Raw genomic sequence first — 21,361 nt, 5'->3', positions numbered from 1 at the left:
GCAGAAATACTGAATAAGATTTTCTTTCAAGCTTTCTATAAAGTGCTACTATCCACCCTCTACCAAGGTTTAATCTGTGTGAATTATAATCGTTTGATTGTTTTCTAGACTCGCCATTATTCTGTTTATTTTTACTTGAAACTCCCAGCAAAATGTCCTCCCAACAACAACAACAAAGAATCAAGCGTCCTGATGTGTCCGTTAGAGACAAGAAATTGGAAACTTTGAATGTCCAATTGAAAAAGATTGATGAAGAATTGAATCAATTGCGCAAGCAAATCGATCAAAATCAAGTCAACGACAAGACCCAAAATGAGCGTAAGAAGTTGCAAGAAAAAACCAAGGAGATTATCAAGACCCAAGCTGACTTGAAGGCTCGCAGAAACGCCATTCATGACAGTATCAAGCAATTGGATTCTCAAATCAAGAGGAGAACTGGTGAGATTCAAGACAGAATTGGTAAAAAGTCAAAGTACACCACTACTGCTGAAGCCAAACAAAGAATCAATCAAATTGAAGACCAGATCTCAACTGGTGATATGTCCTTGGTTGAAGAAAAGATGCTTGTCAAGGAATTAAATTCATTGAACAAGTTGATCAAGGATTTGGTTGCCATCGATCCAATCAAGAAAGCGATCGACACTGACAAAGACAAGATTGTTAAACTAAAGGAGGAATTGTCTGGTATGAACTCCAGAGAGTTGTCTGCTCAATTTGATGAAAATCAAAAGAGATTGAACGAGTTGCAATCCAGCACTCAAACTGTTTTTGACAAGAGACAAACTCTTTACAACAAGCGTACTGCATTGTACAAGAAACGTGACGAGGTGTACTCTCAAATCAGAAAGATCAGAGCTGATTTTGACAATGAGTTTAAGGCCTTCAAGAATAAGTTAGAAAAGCAACGTTTAAAGCGTGAAGAAGAGGAAAAACTTTCGAAGGTTTTGGAGGAGAAAGATGCTAAATTGGGCAAATTGCAAGAGAAGTTGACCCATGCTAGAATCCCAGCTTTCACTTATGAAATTGAAGCCATTGAGAATACTCTAGTTATTTTAGATCCTACTTTTGAAAAGCCAAAGAAGAATGTTTTGCAAGAGTTGGAGAATGGTGCAGCCGAACCAGTCATGTCCAACGCTCCAGTCAACAATGATGGTTTAGTGTTGGTAGAGAAGAAGGATGACTCTTATAACAGAGTTGCCCCATCTAAGTCCAAGAAGCATAAGAAGAAGTCTCAAAGTGCCAAGGAGCCTTCTTCCCAAAACTTATTCACCAAGGTTGATGGTAAGATTACTTTAGAGCCAACATTGATTGCCACTTTAGCTGAGCTTGACGTTACCGTTCCTATTACTCAGGATGATGTTGCTACTTCCGTGGAGCAATTGAAGAAGAAGCTTGAAGAATTCAAGAGCAACCAAGACGAACAAACTGAAAAGAACATTAAAGCTGTTGAAGAACAAATGAAAAAGTTAGAACTTGCTTATGAAGAGAAGGAAAATGAAGTGAAGAGGGAGTTGGAGGAGAAGAGACAAAAGGAGAAGGAAGAAGAAGAGTCCAAAAAGGAAAACGAGGACAATGACTAAGTGGATCTCAGAGAATTGTAAATATACGTTCCAAGGCAAGTTTTTATTGATTATAATGACAATTTCAGCTTCAATGTGTATCTCATAAAAACATTAATGCTGCTTGGATGTTGTTTCATAACTATTACTTAGTTTTCATCTAAGACGATATATTTTTACGTAACTAATAAAATAATGTACATACACAATACATTTAAAAAATCCATTGGTATGATCTTATATGTTCAGCATTTCTTTGTAGAGTTTATTAATCAAATTAAGAAAATCTATAGCACTTCTCTTTTTATTCAGAGTCACGTTAGTCTTTCTTTTCGTCTAATGCACTTCTACATAATGAATTGTAGGTTGACATCTATAGGGTGAGATGCCGATAATTGTGGTTTTTGGCTATACTTCCCTGCTAATTCATTTCTGAGATTCTGTAAAAGAGAAAGGTAGCTCTGTTGAGGTTGTCTTGTCATAACACTAATGAATGCATGTGACATGGCACCAATATTTTGCCCATCTGCGAACGTGTCTGCTGATGTTTGGTTATCCTTTGATCCGGACAACATAATAACGTCGGCCGGAGAAAACTTGATTTGTCTTACTCTCTCTCTATCAACGTTTTGCTTTTTCGTAACCGAGCTGACCATATTTCCTATCGAACTGAAAAGCGCCGATCGATTACCAGTTGCATAAGCCATTGCAGCTTGAATACCATCACTTCCAACATCCTTCCACATATTGGGTTCCTTAATAACACCTTTTGTAGAATATGTGTAAGGTAAATCAAGGACAGTACCTGAATGGCAGGAGTCGAACAGGGCGGTTAATCTTGCACCTTGAGGTAGGCTCTTTACCATTATATCATGCATCGTGTCATCGATTAAGGGACCTACTGATTCAAAATCTACAGGGTAGATAACGTCATCCATTCCATCTTCTTCATCGCCATCCAGATCCTTTGTCTGTCCACCATGACCAGAGTAATGAAAAAATAAAGCATCATTTGGTTGAGCATCTTTCACCAGCCATTGCATTGCCCTAATAATGTTTTCTTTTAGTGGTATTTTCACCATTTCCCTTTGGTCATCAGTTAACATTACAATATCTTCCGGCCTATAACCGCAATATGTGGTCAGATAATTAAAAATATTATGTGCATCATTGATGCAGCCGCGAAGGGCGTTTTTTGAACCGATGTAATTGATACCTATTAACAAAGCCTTCCTTCTACCGGTCATCTGTGAATACTGGAATTGTTGGCCATTTCCTTGCTGGATCGAAGATGGTGGTCGAACCATCCCACTTGGAGGCCGGCCATATTCTGGTTGGTCTTGATACTGGCCTTGGTATTGGCCGCGGTTTTCTCCTTGGTATTGGTCTTGATATTGTTGCTGCTGGTAACCCCCACCATATTGATTACCATACTCTTGTCTATATCCCTGTCCATCACCATTGAAGCCGGGTGGCGGCATTGAAGGTCTGTTATTGTAACTGTAATTGCCGCTTCCTGGATACATCTTGGTCTCTGTTAATAACTTACACTAAGCAAAGAGAACCCTTAGCAATACTATAGCTAAAAAAAAGAAATCACAGAACGTAAGTAATAGGCAATACACGCGAGAACTTTGTCGAATACTTCTGTTTGCCAATAATGCTCAACAAACGAGCGGCCAGTGCGATCAGTAACTCTATTCAAATACCTTGTTGATATCTGATATCCCACCGATGACCTTAGATTGCAGAGATAAGGGACCACTTAATGAGGCTCTTCTTTTATGAAAATTCAGTGTCTCTTCGTCAATTTTCTCGTTAAGCCAAAGTGGGTTGTTTTTGAGTAAGTTTTGCAGGTAGAGAGCGAGCATTTGGTTTTTGGCTCAGGACTAACGAGCCCGGAAGAAGTCAGAAGCTACAAAGACTTAAAGGAAAGAGCCCAGTTCGATCTCTAAGCTATAAATACTGTGTCTGTTATCATTTGAAATCATGAACAGTGAGGCCTTGATTTAGTGGTTCAGCCAGCGTATCAGTTTTCGGGCAAGCGTAGCAGTTCTATAAGAAGATTTCAAGCTTGATGATGCATATGAGGTTAACCACCGTGCAGCGGAGGTTTCTGGTGTCGACCAAGGCTAAAGTTTCTGGGGCCAGCATATCGAGCACAGCTAACACTGGTTCAGCAAGCGCTGGCGCGCCAAATGGACAGACCAGAAGAAGAAGACGTATAACTGAGTTCAAGGATGCTCTCAATTTGGGACCATCATTTGAAGATTTCGTAAGTGGGCGAGCCGCTGGTTTTACTGTAGTTGATCCTTTAGAACAAATGCGGCAGGACCGTGAGGAATATAAGAAATTGCCCAAATGGCTGAAAGTTCCCATTCCTAAAGGTGTCAACTACCACAAGCTAAAAAAGGACGTAAAGGAGCTTAAGTTAAGTACTGTTTGTGAGGAAGCAAGATGTCCGAATATTGGCGAATGTTGGGGAGGTAAGGATAAATCTAAGGCTACAGCTACAATAATGCTACTGGGAGACACTTGTACTAGAGGTTGTAGATTCTGCTCTGTCAAGACAAATAGAAATCCTGCAAAACCGGACCCAACAGAACCTGAGAATACTGCTGAAGCTATATCTCGGTGGGGTCTCGGTTATGTGGTTTTAACGACAGTGGATAGAGATGATTTGCCAGATGGTGGTGCCCATCATTTGGCCGAAACTGTGATTAAAATTAAGCAGAAGGCTCCAAAGACGCTTGTTGAAGCTTTGACGGGTGATTTCTTGGGAAATCTTGAAATGGTAGACGTAATGGCTAAAAGTGGACTAGATGTATATGCACATAACTTGGAGACTGTGGAAGCTTTAACCCCACATGTCAGGGATCGTCGTGCCGGGTACAGGCAGTCATTAAATGTATTGAAGAGGGCTAAGGAGACTGTCCCTTCTTTGATAACTAAAACTTCAGTTATGCTTGGTTTAGGTGAAACTGATGACCAGATCATTCAGACTATGCAAGATTTAAGGGCCATTAACTGTGATGTGATAACATTTGGACAATATATGAGACCAACTAAGAGGCATATGAAAGTAGTAGAATATGTAAGGCCTGAAAAGTTTGATTATTGGAAAGACAAAGCTAAAGAAATGGGATTCTTGTATTGTGCTTCTGGTCCTTTGGTTAGATCATCATATAAGGCAGGTGAAGCATTTATTGAGAATGTTCTTAACAAAAGAAAGCAAGACAATAAGCGAATCTAATCGTTCAATGGATTGTTGGATATATCAGGGATTACCTTCTTGCAACGAACTATTGCGAAATAATAAGTGATTGAAACTATATTAATGAGATGTATTGTTTGTGAAAAAATCCTGTAATTAATTTTTTATTTATTTAAGCAAACACTTGAATTAGTGGTATGGTGGTATATACTATAATATTCCGGCTTATTTTTGCTCAAGCAGTTTCAGTAATTCTTGTTTTTCTTTTCTTTCGTAATCAAGTTGGGATGTTAATTGTTTGATTTCTTGTATATAGCTTTTGTTCTGCATTTTCAGTTCCTCTAAGTTCTTTTTATAGGTTGCCTCATAGTTTTTCTTCAACATTTTCACTTTCTGCTCGTGCTTTGAAGAATATTGGACATATAGGTCGTCTGATAGTTGCTGCAGTTGTTTGTTCTTTTCTTGCTCTGAGTTATTCAGTTTATCTCTTAGCTGGTCTATTTCTCTTTGAAGGTTTTGTAGATTCATAATACCTTCAGTATTTATAGATGTTGTATTTTGTTTTGAAACTGAAGATAAATATTCCTTCTTTTCATCCTCTAATTTTGAGATCTCATCTTTCATATCATTAACACATATAGTCTTGGATTTTAATTCTTCTTCCAAATGGCTTAAACTCTCATGAAGTCCTTCAAGCTCTGCCAGGTGTTCTTTTTCGATATTATTGTTTTTCAGATGCACACTCTCAAGTTCAAGTAGTGTTTTACTGTGCTCATCTTTCTTCGACTGTAGTTCTTCTTTCAATTTGTTAATGTAGTCGTCCTTTTCTTGCAATGAAGACTCTAAATTTTCAACTTTTTCTCGCAAATCATCGATTTTATAATTAAGTTCAGTTACTTCAGCGCTCCTAATCTTTGCGTCATCATCGACATCTTCAAAGGATTTCTTTAAAGTGCTGTATTTCATTTCAACGTCTGTAAGTTCTGATCTTAATTCCCTTATTTGTGACTCGTATTTGCTTAGGGTAGAGGTTGCATTGGCTAATTCTTTTTCTTTTCCTTCTAGGGTAGTTTTAAGCTCGATTTCTCTACTTTCCAATTTGTACTTCCAGGTAATAGCATCCTTTTCGAGACTTGAATTTGTTTTAAGTAGTTCTTCAACTTTTAGTGAGAGTTCTGTATTCGTATTTTTCTGAGAGGATATGGCGTCTTGAAGCTTTTTTTCAAGTTCTGTAATTTGTTCCGATTTCAATAAATCCTTTTCTTCTATATTCTTAACCTGTGCCTCTAAGTTGGTTTTTTCTTGAAGGAGTTTTGAATTCCAATCTTCATTTTCATTTATTTGTGTTTTCAATGTGATTATTTCTGATTCTAGCTCTTCAACCTTACCTTTGCAATTTCTGAGATCTTCAATTGCCTTATCCTTCTCATTTTGAATTATGATATATTCTTCTCTTGCTTTTTGTTCATCTTCTAGCTTTTTGTCAAAATTATGCTGTAGAATACTTTGATTTTGGTTTAACATTTTAATTTCATCTTGCTTCTCATGCAACTGTTTCTCTAAGTTTGCTACATTGGTTGAGAGTTCTTCCCTGAGCACAGTCAACTTCTCTAATGAGTCTTCGAGTTCCTCGGTTTTTTCTGTAAGCCTCTCTTGATCTACTAATGATTGTTCTTTATGCTTCTGAAACTCATAACTTAAGTTTTCTAATTTCATTAGACAATCATTTAGATCTGTATTCGTTTTATGCACTTCATTTGCTAACTCCTCGTTTCTTCTCAATATTTCTAATGATACTGAGTGGGCCTTATCTATATCTGTATTGTATTCAGAATTAACTGTATCGTGGCTCCTCTGAGATTTAGGAAAAATGGGTGACAACTTATGAATACTCTCAGTTGTATTAAATATTGTATCCATAGCTATATTTTTGCCATCATCGTCTTTCTTAGCAGGAGTACTTGGTGAAGAATATGTAGAATCGAAATTGTCAATTTCATTTTTTATTGAATTTAGGATATCTGCTGTATCATTCTTGTTTATATTGGATATATCACCCTCATTCTTTAACGGGCTCGAATTGTTTTCCAACATTTCAATTTGTACATTTTGATCGTCATCATTTAGTTGGTTTGACCTTACTGTATCCAGTTCTGGGGCTGCTTGTAAACCATCGACTCTTGGTCTTTTATTAGATTGCTCTTGGTTCGCATTCCTCTCAGTTGGCAGCGATTCTTTGTTCGATAATGTTAGTGGGTGATTTTCTTTCATGTCATCTGAAATGTTTATATTCTCATCAGAATATTTATTGGTTAGAGTAACAGTTTTGTCTTCGTTATTGTGACTTCTTTTTCTTTTCATAATGGTGTTAACATCCATATTTTCCAATATACTCTCATCATTTCGATTGTTTTGGATATTCTCGACTTCGTTATCATTAGAATTGTTTTCAAACTGAAGTTTATTTCCGTCCTTTGGATCGCTGGAGTTGTCATCTGTTGGCGTCCTCAACTGAAAAGTAGCAATCTTTTTCTTACTCGACAACCCATGAGGATGCACTTTCAGATGGCTATTTGGGGCTGAGATTTCTTCTGCATTGCAATCTGCAGATACATGTGGCAATGTTGGATCGGCTTCAATGGTTTTTACAGGTGTTTTAATCTCAGAACCTTCCATCTTTCCAACCAACAGTATTTAGATCTTGAGTTATTGCTACCTAGTTCTAGAGAACGTATGGGAAAGTCTTCTTGTTTACACGTAGTTTAAATTGCTTGCGGGCTATACGTAATACCTATTGATACTTAATAATCCAATGACTTTTTAATAGCGATTTTGATTAGGATTCAACATAATTGAAACAACTATAAATGGCAACGCGTTATGAAATGTAAATATAAACAGTAAACGCGTCAAATCCGAAAGTAGTATACGTTCTGAATGATTTAAACTCATCGAAGTATAGACAGCCACTGAATGCTTCAATTACTAAAATACTATCATTTGGTGATTTATACGCCATTTTTATTATACTTTATAAAAACCATTGTCTATTCAATCATGTTCTACTAAGTGACTATTTTATTCTGATCATTTATTTGTTTTTCATTTCTAGATCCATTCTGGTAGTATGCCATAGCTTCATTAGACCGCTGAGACCGGAACCCAGGGAGAAAACTGCATATGTACCACGAGGCACCCTCATGTTAAGTACATCGGTTGTATTTGCAATCAAATCACACGATAGACGCATTATATCAAGATAAATCATTGATATTCCATGTCTGTACTCCTCAAGCTGAGATGATATTTCCAACTCTGTACGCCTCCAATCGTCAGAATTATCAAATTCATGCAAAAGCTGATTATGAATGGGGGACATATTTTCTCTGGAACGATGTAGCGACTTTGACAGTTCAAGTGCTTGCCTGCGGGCTCTCAGGTCAATGAGCATTTCATATCTTTTTTGTTTCATCTCTTGCAACTCAATCAATTTGTTTTTCAAACTAAAAAGAATATCAGCCTCCCAACTTATAGCTTCCTGTTTTTCAAGCCAGTTATAGAAATCCTTGTGGTCCCATACCTTTAATTTGTAAAGTAGAACTAGTTCATCACAAACGGTGTTGTGTAAATTAATTACTTCTCGTATTGAGTCTTCATTGAACCATAGTTTATGTATACATGATGCCGTTAACCCTTCTTTATAAGTTTGAGCCAGTTTTTTCCATATATTAAGAACTTGGAACGGACTGCTACCAAATCTAAGAATATACCTATATGTGCTTAACTGCTGGCTTAAGTAAGAGGCCTTTATCTCAAAATTACGGGACATAGCAACTACCCATATTTTGGCTATAGTAATTGGATGTCTCAACATCATCCACCATTTTAGGTCCTTTAATACCTTCTTATAATAAGTAAGCACCTGTGGATCCCATCTAACAATATTTTCCCTGGTCCGTTGTACAAATAAGTTGATCACATCCAATGTATATTTTAGTACTTTGGCAGATTTATCTTTACCTGCCAGAGATTCAATAATCACTTTGATGATATCTAATGCACGCACGATAGGTGCAATACTTTGTTGCTTGTCCTCGGATTTATACTCGAAGTCGTAAAACTCATCCACTAGCTTCTTATGGCTAATTGGTCTTTCGTCCACCCACTCTTCGGTGAATGACATTATATAACAGTTTCTGGTATCTTATCTTACTAAAAGGCAAAAAGAAATAGGTAATCTCAGTACTATAATACCCATCCAAGAAGGGTATTTTAATATGATCAAAAACCGATGGTATATTAGTTTTCTATTTGAAATCTGTTTTTTCAAAATGTGAAGTTCAATTGGTGTCTGATAGGAAGAAAAAATAACAACTGAGATTGTACCTTGGATGGCAAACTGTATTGCTTTATATTGTTCTCTTTCACAACAAGATCAGTTAGCAAAGTGAGAACTAGTATTTATAAGGTTGCGGAGAATATTATGGCAGTCTTCACAACTCCAATGATGAATATATACAGGTTCTCAAATTTATATATAATGAACTAATTACTGTAATAATTTCGTAGTCCTAGCCTCACTACACCAAAAAGAGATGATATCTAGAGGAAGAAAAAACTTCGGATTATTGGCAATGGTCCTTTGACTCTTATTTTTTCCTGTGTTTTCTCATGAGAAATGATTAAGATTTTTCAGCAATGCTAAGTGTAAGAACTTAATTCCGTAGGCACGTTATTACAAATGACTAACTTTGATTAAGATGCTAGGTAGGACTTCATGTACACCTTAGCAAGTGGATTTTATCTATATTTTGGTTTGAGATAGTATTATATCAACAACAAGGAAATAAGTGCGAGCAACTTATTCGAATCATGAAAATACCATCGTAAGAAGCCAATATACCCGTACACTATTGGAGAGAAGGCTACTGTTCTATTGTAAATTTGTGGAATTAACCAACCATCAGTATGTCAACGTAGCACAGCTATCGGCAATAAGTTTTATCCATCCGAAAGCAGCAATAGCAAAGTCTGTCTATCTTTGTCATCATAATGCCCTTCGCCTTTACTCAAAAGTTTGTATTTGTTTCTTGCAATACAGATGGCAGCAGCATATATATTTTTTATTTTTTATTTTTTACTACTGTCAAAAAAAAAAAAGTAGCGCCGCCTAGTTTCGATCTAGGGACATCAGGGTTATGAGCCCTGCGCGCTTCCACTGCGCCACGGCGCTATATCAAATAGCTATGTTGGTTTTATTCTTGTGAGGGCTGTATTAAAAGTTCAAGGCATCACGTGGACACTATTTATTATATATTATACCTGAACTGTTCAAATGTTATTATTGAAATGTGGGGCTTGAGTTTTCCCTTTTTCAATGGGATAGATGGCATAACATTTGTACAAATTCAGTACCTAATTATAAATTACATCTAAAATTAAATTATTTGTTAAGAATTTGGTATTTAGTTTTGGGAAAACTTTGATAAGCCTTTAATTATGGAGGATGATCTTGTATTGTATTCTATGTTTCAGTTTTATAGTTTTACTATGCACACGTTATATAGGAATGTTATGCTCTATGCACTAACATGCATTAATATTATAAATCACGCTTAAGAATAAAAGTAGCGAGACAATAATCATAGGTATATAATCATCAAATTCACGTTCATAGAAGTTATGGCCTGAAAGATTTATATTTAATGTTGATTGTTAAACTTTTCAATCTATGACATTAACCCGATAAATTAAATTAGCTCATAACATAATATTGATAGGCTAATAAATTACTTATGACCTATCGCATTAAATTAAAGACAAGCATTGATGTGCTGATTAGTGTCGATTCAAGATCTTGACTCGCACTTAATCGATAAAGTGAGTTTGGAAGGCTTTGGATCTTAAAAATATAAAATAAAGGGAACTTACGTTGGCCAAACAGACTGAATTTATGTCCATGTATTGAATCATTAACGTCGGTTGATATCGTGATTCTTAGTAATTTGATGCAAAATTATAGATTTTGTCTCGGAATAATTCACTATGCATTATTTTGCATTGGATATAAAACCAAGCTCATTTCTAGCGGTTGATTCATAATTGCTCATCCTTGATAACATCAATTAGCCAATCAAGACCTTCAGTGATACCTTCACCTTTTATAGCACTAGAAGCAACTATAGACCAACTTCTATCTTTCAACTCTACTAAGTTTAATTCTTTAGACACCTCACTAGCAGTCAGTGCACCTGGTTGATCCTGCTTGTTAGCAAATACTAACAATGCGGCGTCTTGCAATTCTTCTTCCTGTAGCATTAGATGCAATTCTTTCGACGCGGTAGACATACGATCTTTATCGGTAGAATCCACGACAAATATAACTGCCGCTGTATCTGCATAATAACATCTCCAATATGGCCTAATACTAGTTTGGCCACCCAGATCCCATACATTTAGCTTTAAATTCTTGTATGTCAGTGTCTCCACATTAAAACCGATCGTTGGCTTTGTTGTGACGACTTCTCCAATCTGTAATCTATATAATATGGTAGTCTTACCAGCACCATCAAGTCCCAGGATCAGGATACGTAATTCTTTGTTGATCCCCCACAGCCTATCAAACATTGAACTGAAGAAATTTCCCATTTTGTGTTAGTCTTTTTATGAATAAGTTTTGCTATGTGCTGATTTGATCCTTTGTACAGTAGAAGATACTTATTTCAAAATTCAGTATAAATCCACAACCGAGCAACTAACAGAATATCGAGAGCGAATGTTAGGGACGCCAAGAAATATACATCCCTTTTACTAAAAACATTATTTAATTCAACTTTGTCTTCTACTTCTTTCAGCTTTCAGATTTTCCTTTGCTTGCACATCTTCCTATTGTTGATCCCAAGAATTTTTCAGTTACCAGCGACGATACGTCAACGAGTGCATATCATATAATATTGGACAAATTAAGATCGACTACAAAAGATAGGATTGTAACAAGGTTTGCCGCAATTATAGCTTGCAAAGATAGAGAGTTCATATCGATCTCCTTTTTCGATCCTGTAGAAAGAAATCCTGATCAAAATCTTTATCAATCAGATTAACGGCCTTACTATTGCTGAGAATAAGTGACAAAAAGTACTATAGTATATTAACATCTGAGTTTCAATATTTTGTAACTTTCCATCTGTTATTAACCAGATATTTTTGCAGCACAGTCTTGTGTGGCTACAAAAGCTCAAATGCTACGCGTTGTGTTCTTCCTATATGAATCTATCCTTGCACTTTTTAAACTCTTGTAGTTATATTGCTGGCTCTCCAAATGGAAAAACGATAAAATTTCTAGCTTCTTCATTAGCTTTCTAAGAAAATTTAAAAAATTAAGTTACTTAGTGATCAAAAATTTAAATAATAACAAACAAGATAAAAGTATAATAACTAGTATTATCTAGCTGGTTGGACTTTCTACTTATTCAGAATAAATTAGTATTGAATATAATAAAGCATCTGACTCCCTCCCTGCTTATTCAAAAGATTTAGGGAATTTGAAATAGAAACAAGACTATCTGGAATAGTATAAGAGTTCATCTTTAAGTTTAACGAACATACAGAGTCGGTCTGGAAAAGAGACCACTATACTACCAAATCATTTGTTAAATTCATCTCATTTTCAAGAAGAGACTAACACATAGACACTATTTCTTTGAATAATTGTACTGGAAGTACTAACAGAGTCGTAGAATAATAGGATGAGGATAGCAACAAGGCGACTTTTAAGAGAGTGGAAGCATTATAATAGAACGGTGAGGCAAGATGAGGCACTTTTTTATATGAAGCCCCATGATTCAAATATGTTTGTTTGGCATGTGGTACTTCGGGATTTCAAACAAACCGGTCATGAACTGTACATATTACTTTATCTGCATCAACCAGAGAATGATAACAGCATCATTGTCATGAAATGTCTTACCCCAAATAACAAATTGCCTATAAACAGGAATGTATCATTAACTCATCTTCAAAACTTACTACTCTTAGAGCATGGCTTTGTAAAACTTATTGATCACATATGGGGAATGTTTTTTAGAACTACTGATACTTTGATGAATAACAATACACAAATAAATTCAAGATTGTGCTATTCCTGGAATAGGATAGTTTGCAAGGATTTTGTTAGAGTGTTTCCAGAACTTTGTGGATTATTACAAGAAGGAGATTATGATCTTGTAAGGAGTTACCGGCATAAATTAAATGCCATACAAAGTCAAAATTCTTCGAACTGTTCTACAACTAAACCAATGGATGATTCTTTCTACTTTGGATTTAATAAAGGAATTCCTCCTTCGAACGGTCTCACACATAACTTTTTGGCATGTGATAGTAGACCGTCTCATAAACACGGTGGTGAAATCATTGAAGAAATGCAGTCATCTCTAAAGAGAAGAAGATGTTAAGTTTCTATTTTATTTTTGTATTTGATTATTGTCCATGTGTTTCTCACACCTTGCATAGTTTTCAATTAATATCTTCAACATTTATAGCATCATCGTCATTTTATAATTAGTCATCAAGATATCAGGATGTTATAATGTATATAGAATATATTTCAATTTACACTTTACGTTTGTTTTAAATTTTATATTCAGTTGCTATGAAGGAAATTCATAGATAGTTACATATATGAGAAAATCAAACCTTCATTAGAATGGTATTGATATTAAAAGTTACGTGACTCGACTACAGCTTCATGTTGATCTGCTAGTGTGCGATGTAAAACTTTCTATTTCTTGAAAGACTAGCAGCTCAATATAAGTCTGTTTGTTTCTTTTTGTGTGAGAATAATTAGTAGAATTAAAGTTCACGGATACACAAATTTCTCAAAATCACAGGTCCTTGTGAATGAAGTATTGTACTGTCAAACAGTACTGTTAAGCCAAGCTGGACCAAAAAGTAAAAAGCAATTGAATGATCGAATATATCGCTATTCTGGGACTGTTACCGCCAAGATAGTGATAGTGATGGTGATAGTGATAGCCAAGACTATTTTGTGTCAAAAATTTGAACGAACATCTAGGGCTAGTATGAGGCCATTCATTAGTATGAGAAACCAAAGGCCTAGAGTGTTCTTTAAGGTTCCCAACTACTGATAAGAACTCTATCTGAGTACCTTATTAAGTACAAATAATGAAATGAAAGCAAGTGGAAGCGAGGGAAGTCTTGTATGGTCGTCAACTATGTAAGAGGCAAGGTGAATATATGACATGATAGCATGCATTCGCTAACTATTTCCTTTAACATTACTATCTCAGTATGACATTTTATGGAAGGCAGAACTGATATTTCGCTAAATCTTTCCAAATAGAGATAAAGTAGAGATTATAGCCATTTCTTGTAAGTTCCTTTTTTTTTCCCTCGCTACACCTGTCAGAGAGAGAGAGAGAGAGAGAGAGAGAGAGAGAGTCATTCATTTCTGTTCAATTTCACGGCCCCCCACGTTGAGAGGAAGCCATAACTGTATTGTCTTTACGTGTTTTTGCCTTTGACGTTACACAACGGCATTCCTTTGGAGGAAAGGATCAACCTCGCCAGATGTTTCCCTTTTATTTGTAGTAGCATTAAGGCCTATTCGCTACCGATTGCCATAAAATGTGACGCCCGAGACGAGTATGGCTCATTGTCGATATTGGCCATCACCGAGCATACACAGTTAGTGGTAATTAACGGAAGGTATTGACGAGTAGTTTGAGATATATAAGGATCAGTGTACATTTGTAGTTTTAGATTGAATCATTCTGCTGTTAAAAGTTATTTCTATTTACCATTCTATTTTCTGTTATAGATACACATAACATCAATTCATCACTCGAGAAGTTATTAGATAACTTTTGTTCAATTTTCTTTGCATTAAAATCAACCATTAGATAAAATATTACAATGACTCAACCTACTGAATCCTATTCTATGAACTCCAATAGCAAAATCCGTCACTTGGTGTCTATTAAAGATCTATCGGATGAAGAATTTGAAATCCTTGTAAACAGGGCAGAGCATTTCAAGAAAATATTCAAGTCTGGTAACACTGAAGAATTTCAAGAACAACATTTAAAGCTGCTGGGCAGAACTATTGCAATGATCTTCACCAAGAGATCCACTAGAACTAGAATTTCAACAGAAGGAGCCTCTACATTTTTTGGTGCTCAACCTATGTTTTTAGGTAAAGAAGATATCCAACTGGGTGTCAACGAATCATTTTATGATACCGCTAAGGTTGTGTCTTCTATGGTTTCGTGCATTTTCGCACGTGTGAACAAGCATGAAGATATCCAATTGCTATGTCAGCACTCTTCTGTTCCTATTATCAACTCTCTGTGTGACACATATCATCCTTTGCAAGCAATTTGTGATATGCTAACTATTAAAGAGCATCTTGACTACACCAAGAACAAGCTTAAAATCACTTGGATCGGTGACTCTAATAACGTTATCAATGATATGGCCATTGCTTGTTTAAAGCTTGGTATGGATGTTTCCATAGCTACTCCGCCAGGTATTGAAATGGATCCGGAGATCATGAACGCAGCAAAAAAGATTTGTGCTAAGAACGGTACACAGATTGAAGTTACTCACGATTCAAAACATGCATCGGTTGGTGCACATGTTCTTGTGACAGACACTTTCGTGTCTATGGGTGAAGAATTTGCTAAGGAGGCCAAACTAAAGCAATTCCAAGGGTTCCAGGTTAGCCAAGAACATGCCTCCGTTGCCGCACCTAACTTTAAGTTCATGCATTGTCTGCCAAGACATCACGAAGAAGTCACTGATGACATATTTTATGGTGACCACTCAATAGTTTTTGATGAAGCTGAAAACAGACTATATGCTGCCATGGCTGCTATTGATGTGTTCGTGGTACATAAGGGCGATTTTAACGCTTGCAAATAAATTTCTTAAAGAAAAGACAATAATTTCGCTCCCACTGGGCTTTGTATCATAATTTCTACAAGTTCTGCATTGCATTTCATTTCAAATTTTTTCCTTTATAAATCTCTATATTTTTTGAGTTAATAATACATTTTGGTCATAATTATAATTATCAGATATTTTATGCTGTGAACCACCGAGAAACCAACGGCATAGGTTCAACAGTGGCTTAAGCTCAAAGACCTGTTCACACAGAGTATGTATTTGGGATGCTATGATATAGTGATCAACGTACACTTGTTGGTTTCATCCATTTGTGTGTGCTAAAGTGATGACATCACATTATTAGTGTTTATGCAAGGTACTTTTCCTAGAAAACAGATCGTAGCAACCATCTTTGCGTTTCTTGATTTTTTGTCATCACCGTGGCCATTCTGAACCTTTGCAGAGATGATTTTTGTCAATTTTTTTTTTTTTCGTTGAGATTTTGAGATTTAACCATTTTAGGAATTTGATGCCATTATTTTTCATTAATGTAATTTCTTAATTGGGTTTATTAGGTTGAGTCTCCATAACAGATTAGGAAATTGGTAGTTCTTACGCATATTAGTGCTTATATTTCATAACTTAAGAGCTGTATTTTATTGCTTCAGGGTCTTTATTACTGTAAACCTGCATTCTGAATAGCATTATATGGCAATACGTGAATTGTTTGGTTAGGGAAAAAGTAAATAGCCAACAAAGAGCTAGAGGATCGCATTCTGTAAGGAAAAGGAAATACTTCTAACTGGTACACTGCGACTGATTTGTTATCAAGAATTTTGTTAAACACGGTTGTTATTCACAGATTTTTTTTTGCGTATATTCCAACACCTCTGTGCAGCAACGAAAAATAGCTTACGAAGTACAAGGAATCGAGCAGGTAGATCAAGCCACCCGTAATATTGCTAAAAGAATTTAAAGACTGAAATAGTTGAGAATGTCTGACAAGGAAGATATAAATGGGAATAATATGGAAGACAAAGTCGATGATATAGATGACGATGGTTCCATGACGGGATCCGTTTCTGGGTCTAATTCTGTTTTAAATGAGATGTCAGCTGAACCTAAAAGTAACAATGGTACAAGTTTTGAAAATACTAGTACTCCAAAGGATAGAAGAAAAATTGAAATCAAGTTCATTGAAAACAAAACTAGAAGGCATGTGACGTTTTCAAAGAGAAAACATGGTATTATGAAAAAGGCTTTTGAGTTGTCAGTATTGACAGGCACACAAGTGTTATTATTGATTGTATCAGAAACCGGTCTAGTGTATACATTCAGTACCCCAAAGTTTGAGCCTATAGTAACCCAACAGGAGGGAAGAAATCTGATCCAAGCGTGTCTAAATGCTCCTGACGAAGATGGTGAAGAAGATGACGAAGAAGAGCAAGATGAAGATCATGGTGATACTCAAAATGGTAATCCAGATCTGGGAAGTAACTCACAAACTGATCTTCCACATCACTTAAGACAAAACGCTGTACACAATCAAATGTTAGACAACCAGCAACAGTTGCAAAACCAGAATTTATTGCAACAGCCTCAGCATTCAAATCAAACTCTGGATCATCAGGCACTCCCGCAGAATCATAACCCTTACCCTAACATTGCAATGGGTGATATGGGCCAACAATATATGAAAGGACAAGATCATCAGGATCCGACATATCAGCAATACTTTCAAGACACTAGCTAACACCCTATTTCCTCCAAAGTGTCATAGATTCTGGTTGAATTAATAGATGCACTTCTTGAGGGTTTTATTACAATGAATGAAGTTTATGCAGTAGGTTAGCTATATATACACATCTAATTTCGAGAAGAAATTTATTTTTTTTATTGTGATATGGATAGTAATTGAGGTACCGTTAAGTTATTATTGGTTTGATCCGAAACAAAATAACGTAGCATCGTTTCAGATATTTATAATAAAATGACAGGCTCAAATATTGAATACCAAAAATACATAGTTATGAATCACGTTAAAGAATAGGATAAAATGTTACAGATATCATAAAATGTACTGCTAACATAACATATTTAGACAGAAAAGTTGGATTTAGTGCAAATAAAAAGTAATAGTAGATCACAAAACAGATATTTCTGATGTAATATATGTATTAATATCAAAAAGAAATGAATTATGTGTAACTTATTTGCAGAGATGTTAATAAAGGAAATGTATAAATATAAGCACCCATGTAGATTGTGGAAGGATTACTTGCTACATTAATGTGCAAGCATCGGGAAAAATTAGAGAGTTAACTCCTCATATTAAATAAAAGGAAAATAATTGAACTGAAATAAAACATAAATTAATGAATATTGGCAAGTGACTAAAATGAATGACTATTTAATACCCTGACTTCGAGATGCAAGGTAAATTAATTGTATTCCTACGATGCAATTTTACTATTGTGGTCCAGCTGGAACCTTTTCTATATCGTGACCTTCATTGGTGGCTGCTGTTGATGAACCTGTAACTGATTGATCATCAGCATTTCCATCGGTGTTATCTGCACTATTGTTGTCGTTATCAACACCCCATAAGTAATAATCTCTTCTAACTTCGACATAATCGTATGCAAATTCACCAATTTGATCTTCATCCATACCAAGAGCCTCAGCTTCTTCAGATGCTCTAAGTCTTAATCCTGGTATATTGTCTATGACTATGCATATCAAAGCAGTCACTACAGCTGTATATCCAGCAACAGCACCAATATATGCGATTTGTTTGTACATTTGTCTGTAGTTGTGTGTGATCCAGCCACCTCTATGCTTTGTAGCTCCATCCATTCCAATAACCCAGTCTGCTGCGAATAAAGCGTTAAATATCAAGCCTACTATACCAGCAACACCGTGCTCCGCCAACAGATCCATAGCATCATCGACCTTTAAGTAGTACTTGATCTTAGTAGCGAAGTTACAAACTACGCCTGAAATAATGCCTTGTATTAATGATCCATATAATGTGATACAACCTGAACTGGGGGTTGCAGCAACTAGACCACAGATGATCCCGGAACATAAACCCACAGTCGACCACTTTTTCTCCGACCTATAATCCAGTAGACACCATGTCATACCACCTGTAACAGCACTGATGTTTGTATTCATAAATGCGTATGCAGAGCGTAAATTAGGTGTCAAAGATGTTGCTGCATTGAAAAGCAGCCAGCCAAACCATAGAATTGAAGTACCTAAAGTGACCATGGAAACATTATGTGGTCTGAAGTTGATAAGTAAATTCTCTCTACGTCTTCCAAGGAAGTATGAATAAACAAACCCAGCAACAGCACTAACAATTTCGACTGGGCCACCCCCAGCCCAATCCAAAACACCCCATTTATAACACCATCCACCTGGAGCCCATATCCAGTACGTGATAGGACAATAAACTAGTGTTGCAAAAATAAAGAGAAACACCATATGTGGAAGAAGTTTACCTCTTTCAGCGGTAGCACCAGCAATAATGCTTACTGTGACACATAAGAACATCATCTGGAAAGATGCAAATGCAATTTCCGGGTACGTTGAATCTTCTGATGTCTTCCCATAGACGTTTCTGAAACCAAAAGAATCCAAATTTCCAATGAATTTGTTGTTTGGAGCTGTCTTTGAAAATGCAAGAGAATAACCCCAAAAATACCATTGGAGCATGCCAACCAGTGTTGCCATCAGTACAGCCCATATCAGTGCTAAGGCAGACTTTCTTCTCGCCAGTCCTGAGTATAAAAATCCTAAACCTGGAACCATAAAGAATACCAGCGCGGCACCTAGTATGATAAAAGCAACTGTCGCAGGATCATATGTCTCTGTCCATACATATCCATCTCCTCTAGCCATCGCAGACAAAAAATAATTAATCTATTAGATAAAATCGAATTAGTTGAATCACTTTTGTATAACAGTTTCCTATTATTTTATAATTGGTTTTGATATAGTCGTTTATGTTCTTGGAACGTTTGTAGGATAGTAGCTAATTGTATAATTGTGGCTATTCTGATATAATCTTAGGTTAGGTTAAAAGTATCAGTCCTAAAAAGAACTGTTTAAAGAATTCTATAATTTATTAAATTGGGAGTGCTGTGTTGTGTATAACACTAATTATATGTCCAGCTATGATCATCTGCATATATATAATAAGTATATATAGGCTTTGAATAAAGATTTTCCAAATTACTGGAGTTTCTTTTTTTTTGGGTCTTATTTTCTTCCCATCAAGAATATTATCTTGATTCCCACCGCAATAGCTGGCTAATTATCGCACTAGAACTATATTCTGCACATGAAGTTTCTTCCTAAAATTGTTAGATATTGATACCTTTAGTTCTTCTTCAATCTCCAGTTTATTTTGTCTTTATGGGAGCAATACAAGTTTGCCTGGTTCAAAATCGAAAGTAGTTTAGCCATATTATTCCATTTCATTTATTTTTTTTTCCACTATCAGCTGCAACACAAGTAGTTGACTAACAAAGGTAGAGAGACTCAACACAGCTCATCAAGTCCATATGAGGGGGAGGATTTCCCATTTTTCGAAATCTGTGCAGAAAGTATAGTCTGAATCCCCTCAGCGATTATCTGAGTGTAAAGTGGGCAAAAGGTGCTAGTTGCGATTAAGAGCTGTCGTTCTCCTAAGTTCCTTTAGAGTTCTCAGTCTCACTTGCTGTCCAGTGTACTGTGCAGTGTACTGCCCGGGCATTCTTTTCACTGCCCGTGTGCTTCAGGGAGATGGCTGGGAAGATCAGTTTTTCTTGCTACGTCTGTTTGCTCTCTACGTGCTTTTGATGTAAAGATGTGTGTAGCAAAGAAAAGTCGATCTTCCAATGATTTCATGAACATTGTCCACAGCACAACTGCAGGGAGAGTCCAAGCTTTCCTGATACGGGCCTTGTAGTGCTCTGTAAAGCTTCTATACTGAACTGCAGCGATTTCTAGCAAAAATAGGTACATCTATCTAAGCATGATGATGGATGGACCCTTACTAGCGAGGTTTTTTTGGACTAATCTCTTGTGCGACCTTTTTCTCCCCTTTGATATTTCTTCCGTAAAAACACGTTTGGATTTTGTACAGTCTCCATTCCCTGCGTGTTTTGTTTGCGGTTTTTTTTCTTCTTTTGTATGTTTATGTGTATGTGTTACTATCTGTTCACGGACTTTTCTCTGACCTATTTTTTTTTTTTTGACTTTCTTCTCATGGGATCCTTCTTTTTCCTTCTCGCGTGTGTTTCTTAGGATGGCAAGATCTTCAAGCGATTCCCCCCCTTCTTCTCCTCCTTCTAGAATAGCATATTTCTTCTTTGTCTCGTCTCCAGGTCTTTCTACTGGCAGTTCCTACTAAGGATGCTCCGTGCTGTGCAGTTTCTTTGCGTCTGACGATTCAATGCCATTGATACAAGTCAGCCTACAGAGTAGTCCCCGTATATTAGCTGGAGAATAGATATTCGATCTTATCAGTTTTACTTATCTTATCTTTATTTCTTTTTTTTATTGTTTCCAAAGGCGTTGTACTGGCGTATGTTCATGTTCGGCTGATGAGGAGAGTATGTGCTAGAGGTTCGGGGGAATAATTTAGTCTGTACGGGGTATATTGTGACCCGCATTGATGTGCTCCAGGTTTTTCGTC

The 21,361-nt window shown here is 36.3% G+C and overlaps 10 protein-coding genes and 1 non-coding gene across 11 annotated transcripts; 5 read left to right on the top strand and 6 right to left on the bottom strand.

Moving 5' to 3' along the window:
* Positions 1-152: 152 nt before the first annotated feature.
* On the top strand, positions 153-1,580 carry BFR1 (Bfr1p; the record flags this gene model as incomplete). The annotated part of the gene is made up of 1 exon (XM_447716.1): positions 153-1,580. One exon carries the CDS (start codon positions 153-155, stop codon positions 1,578-1,580), a length of 1,428 nt encoding a protein of 475 aa, XP_447716.1.
* Positions 1,581-1,906: 326 nt separating this feature from the next.
* Positions 1,907-3,085, bottom strand: MCA1 (Ca(2+)-dependent cysteine protease MCA1; the record flags this gene model as incomplete). The annotated part of the gene is made up of 1 exon (XM_447715.1): positions 1,907-3,085. One exon carries the CDS (start codon positions 3,083-3,085, stop codon positions 1,907-1,909), a length of 1,179 nt encoding a protein of 392 aa, XP_447715.1.
* Positions 3,086-3,636: 551 nt separating this feature from the next.
* LIP5 (lipoate synthase) lies at positions 3,637-4,812 on the top strand (the record flags this gene model as incomplete). Its single annotated transcript, XM_447714.2, has 1 exon — positions 3,637-4,812. One exon carries the CDS (start codon positions 3,637-3,639, stop codon positions 4,810-4,812), a length of 1,176 nt encoding a protein of 391 aa, XP_447714.2.
* A 186-nt stretch (positions 4,813-4,998) lies between these two features.
* SLK19 (Slk19p) lies at positions 4,999-7,449 on the bottom strand (the record flags this gene model as incomplete). Its single annotated transcript, XM_447713.1, has 1 exon — positions 4,999-7,449. One exon carries the CDS (start codon positions 7,447-7,449, stop codon positions 4,999-5,001), a length of 2,451 nt encoding a protein of 816 aa, XP_447713.1.
* A 415-nt stretch (positions 7,450-7,864) lies between these two features.
* Positions 7,865-8,956, bottom strand: PEX27 (Pex27p; the record flags this gene model as incomplete). Its single annotated transcript, XM_447712.1, has 1 exon — positions 7,865-8,956. The coding sequence occupies one exon, from the start codon at positions 8,954-8,956 to the stop codon at positions 7,865-7,867; it is 1,092 nt and encodes a 363-aa protein (XP_447712.1).
* A 978-nt stretch (positions 8,957-9,934) lies between these two features.
* On the bottom strand, positions 9,935-10,006 carry tM(CAU)5. The gene has a single exon. It is a non-coding gene; the product is annotated as a tRNA-Met (tRNA).
* Positions 10,007-10,869: 863 nt separating this feature from the next.
* Positions 10,870-11,421, bottom strand: ARL1 (Arf family GTPase ARL1; the record flags this gene model as incomplete). The annotated part of the gene is made up of 1 exon (XM_447711.1): positions 10,870-11,421. The coding sequence occupies one exon, from the start codon at positions 11,419-11,421 to the stop codon at positions 10,870-10,872; it is 552 nt and encodes a 183-aa protein (XP_447711.1).
* A 1,097-nt stretch (positions 11,422-12,518) lies between these two features.
* On the top strand, positions 12,519-13,223 carry UBS1 (Ubs1p; the record flags this gene model as incomplete). The annotated part of the gene is made up of 1 exon (XM_447710.1): positions 12,519-13,223. The coding sequence occupies one exon, from the start codon at positions 12,519-12,521 to the stop codon at positions 13,221-13,223; it is 705 nt and encodes a 234-aa protein (XP_447710.1).
* Positions 13,224-14,703: 1,480 nt separating this feature from the next.
* ARG3 (ornithine carbamoyltransferase) lies at positions 14,704-15,711 on the top strand (the record flags this gene model as incomplete). Its single annotated transcript, XM_447709.2, has 1 exon — positions 14,704-15,711. One exon carries the CDS (start codon positions 14,704-14,706, stop codon positions 15,709-15,711), a length of 1,008 nt encoding a protein of 335 aa, XP_447709.2.
* A 958-nt stretch (positions 15,712-16,669) lies between these two features.
* On the top strand, positions 16,670-17,428 carry MCM1 (the record flags this gene model as incomplete). Its single annotated transcript, XM_447708.1, has 1 exon — positions 16,670-17,428. The coding sequence occupies one exon, from the start codon at positions 16,670-16,672 to the stop codon at positions 17,426-17,428; it is 759 nt and encodes a 252-aa protein (XP_447708.1).
* A 716-nt stretch (positions 17,429-18,144) lies between these two features.
* Positions 18,145-19,581, bottom strand: GVI51_I10527 (ammonium transporter; the record flags this gene model as incomplete). The annotated part of the gene is made up of 1 exon (XM_447707.1): positions 18,145-19,581. One exon carries the CDS (start codon positions 19,579-19,581, stop codon positions 18,145-18,147), a length of 1,437 nt encoding a protein of 478 aa, XP_447707.1.
* Positions 19,582-21,361: the final 1,780 nt, after the last annotated feature.

Source organism: Nakaseomyces glabratus, chromosome I, assembly GCF_010111755.1.
Source record: "Nakaseomyces glabratus chromosome I, complete sequence".
In the NCBI taxonomy this organism is placed as follows: domain Eukaryota; kingdom Fungi; phylum Ascomycota; class Saccharomycetes; order Saccharomycetales; family Saccharomycetaceae; genus Nakaseomyces; species Nakaseomyces glabratus.
This window is presented reverse-complemented; position numbering and strand designations above follow the sequence as displayed.